This window comes from Propithecus coquereli, unplaced genomic scaffold (genome assembly GCF_000956105.1).
Source record: "Propithecus coquereli isolate 6110/MARCELLA unplaced genomic scaffold, Pcoq_1.0 Scaffold90, whole genome shotgun sequence".
Classification (NCBI taxonomy): Eukaryota; Metazoa; Chordata; class Mammalia; order Primates; family Indriidae; genus Propithecus; species Propithecus coquereli.
The window spans coordinates 4,027,895-4,030,837 of NW_012155285.1; the positions used below are offsets into that span (position 1 = coordinate 4,027,895).

The following is a 2,943-nucleotide window of genomic DNA, read 5'->3' on the forward strand; positions in this document are numbered from 1 at the left end:
AATTATTTAATTATTGGACTTGTTTTAATAAATTGTGAAATGAGGTGATCAAAAAATACAGGAAATAACCTTCAAATAAACAAACTTCTCTAGGAAATTGAGGGATGGGTTGTCAAAGCGTGTTCTGAGAAATCAGTGGACTTGGAAACCAACTCCCCCAAAGGAATTGACTTGCCATAGTAGAAAAAATTAAATGCTAGAATCTCCAATTTTAATTTTGCAACAGCCTGGTGTCTTATTTTACCTCAAAGCGTCTTTAAGAAATTAATTTGATGTCACTTCTTTCCCATTATGAACCAAACAATATGGAAACACTACAAACCTTTTAAGGACCCGTGATTGGGCAGCAGTGTTCTGATGCTGGCTGTGGAGACTATTCCATTTTGAGCATTCATGAAAAGACAACTTCAATTCTTTTGCAAAAACAGCACATTTTTGTTAACATAGTAGATTTTTATTTGTCTGTTTGGTTGGTTTTGTTTCATTTTACCTTTTGGGGGGTTATGGATTCTTAGAAAATCTCACAAAACTTATCGATCCCCTCTCTAGAAGAGTATGTATTTATACACACAAAATTGTGGATGCAATTTTGTTGGGATCATGGGAACCCTGCACCTCATTCTAACAACTCTCCTAAGAATCTCCTTGCTAGGGAGCCCATTCTGTGCCCGGTTGCATTAAAACTTGAAAACAGACTGATTATCTAAATTGAAGCCACCTCCTCTTTCCTCATTCCTCCTCTCTCTACAGCCTTCAAGATTGACAGAACAGGTTGCTTTTCTTTTTCAAGCCCCCAAGCCTCAAAAATCTTTGTATTACTTACAATACACTAACCTCCCCTCATCCCCACACAGATTCATACCTCATTCCTAACTAGGGAGAGAAAAATCACAACATTTGGAACCCACAAAATATCCTTTTGGAAAGTCATGGTCATAAGTGCACTGTAACAGTGGTTCATATCACCCACTCCACATAGTTTTTAAACACCTATAACCATGTTGCATAGTGATCTCACTAAGCAATTATAAATGAAGTGTCACAGCTTTGGGGCCAGAAATGTAGAAAGAGTCTTATTTGTGCTATCCTCTTTAGCCAGATAAAGTGAAGGGTAGGAGGCAGGCCCATAGCTTGAGGCGTGTGAAGCTGTGAAAAGATTGTTATTAGAATAAGAGATTTTCCTCCTTTTCACCTCCTTGAATGGAAGACTAAAGATGATGCTTGACATTGTGAAATTCATTGATACAAACACTTGCCAACCTTAGAAACTTGAACTCTGTACCTCTTAGGGAAAATTACAATTGAATAAACCTTAGGTCTAATAACTGTTGCCCTGTGTCTCTTAATTTCCATATTTCTTGGCATTTTTTGTTTTTAGAGTTCTCTCCATTTGGTGGGAGTCCCCCAGCCAGAAGGACAATGCCGAATTGAGTATAAACAAAGAATATGACATCTGCTGGGCCTCAAGAGGGCCAGGGCCTTCTGGAGGAGTGACATCACCCCCATCGCTAAGCTGACAGCGCCTGGGCCTGCGCTCTGCTAAAATATGCTGCTTCACTTTGTTTTGGGACTTAAAGAAAATGACCAAATGCTGCAGTGTTTGGTGCCTTCAACAGTATACCAAGAATCTGATATCACTCTCAGTGATATAGAGACCTGAATATATGCTTTGTAGAAAATGTTTAATTGATTTAAAAAAAAGCATTTTTGGAGAAGTTGGAATTTGGTTTTATGCATAAATATATTAAAACTTTAAATAGGAATAATGTCATTTGGATGAAAATCTTAGTACACTAAGTTCACTGTGAAGGCAACATACTTAAATTTCTATTTTGAAAAGACTAAAAGTCTTAGATTCTAAAAAATTATTAAACAATGAAATGATTTCTAGAGATTTTCTATTTTTCTCAATATGATTCTCAACTAGCATTTGGAATTCTTAAGCTAATATAATTCTTTATTGTAAACATGTCTGATGCTAAAAATATGAATGCTAAAAGTATGAATAAAATGATAGTTTCTAAGACTTGTGAGGATAAAGATCATGTCTTACACTGATTTCTGCATCCCATTATGCCCAGGGTAGCACCTTCTATACAAGGCATATTCAATAAATGCATGTTGATTGATGTATTGATTTGTATTTTAATTAAGGTGGAAGCAGTTGTTTGATTCAAGGTGTTTCCAGTTATAGTTTGGCAGAGATAATATTTTTGCTAATGTATGGAAATACAAATATAATGATGTGCCAAGGCAAATAACTGCAGTGAAATCCATTACTTAAGACTTATAATGTGAAATATTTGCCATGAAACCTAGAAGAGAAATCCTATCATGTTTAGGGGAAACATATGACACTAATAACAGTGATGTCATGATTTATCCTCCAATGTTCAATGCTGCTTGCCTCTTTCAGTTCACAGTAAGTAAGCTTTGTAGTGCATGTTGTTCCTCTCTGGAGTGTTTGCTTCCCTGTGCTAGAATTATCCCATGGGGTTGATAATGATTGCTTAGTCATCCATTTCCTACCAACAAGCACATGACTCCCTAGGAGAAAATTAAGTACTTTGAGGTGCATTAACTCTTCCAAACTAATGTAGTGATTTTGAAGGTTAGCTGGCAGCTCATCACTTAGCTTAGCAGGCTCAGGGATCTGGAGTCTGAGGGGCTGCAGAAGCAGTGTAGAATACATGACTGCTCTGAGAGTCACAGATCATAACCTGGCCGGTTCTACTAAATATGGCAGGTGTGCTCTGCAGGAAGTCTTGTCCTCCCACACAGCCAAGGTCCACAGTGAAGTGCTATATTTGCCTATCATATCCACTTCAGCTAAATTTGTAGTCACTCAGAGCTAGTGTTCATCTGTTTATTCTTGCTTAGTAAGGATGAATGTTAGCTGAAAATTTTATGCACTTTAAAAAAGATTGCAGACACAGGAGATCC

The 2,943-nt window shown here is 37.1% G+C and overlaps 1 protein-coding gene across 1 annotated transcript in view; it reads left to right on the plus strand.

Moving 5' to 3' along the window:
• LOC105826662 (24-hydroxycholesterol 7-alpha-hydroxylase) overlaps positions 1–1,597 on the plus strand; it is a 111,112-nt gene extending 109,515 nt beyond the window's left edge. Inside the window, exon 15 of the mRNA XM_012664665.1 lies at positions 1,379–1,597. Coding sequence (XP_012520119.1) covers positions 1,379–1,450 — 72 coding nt within the window. The 3' untranslated portion in view covers positions 1,451–1,597. The remainder of the gene's footprint in view (positions 1–1,378) is intronic.
• Positions 1,598–2,943: the final 1,346 nt, after the last annotated feature.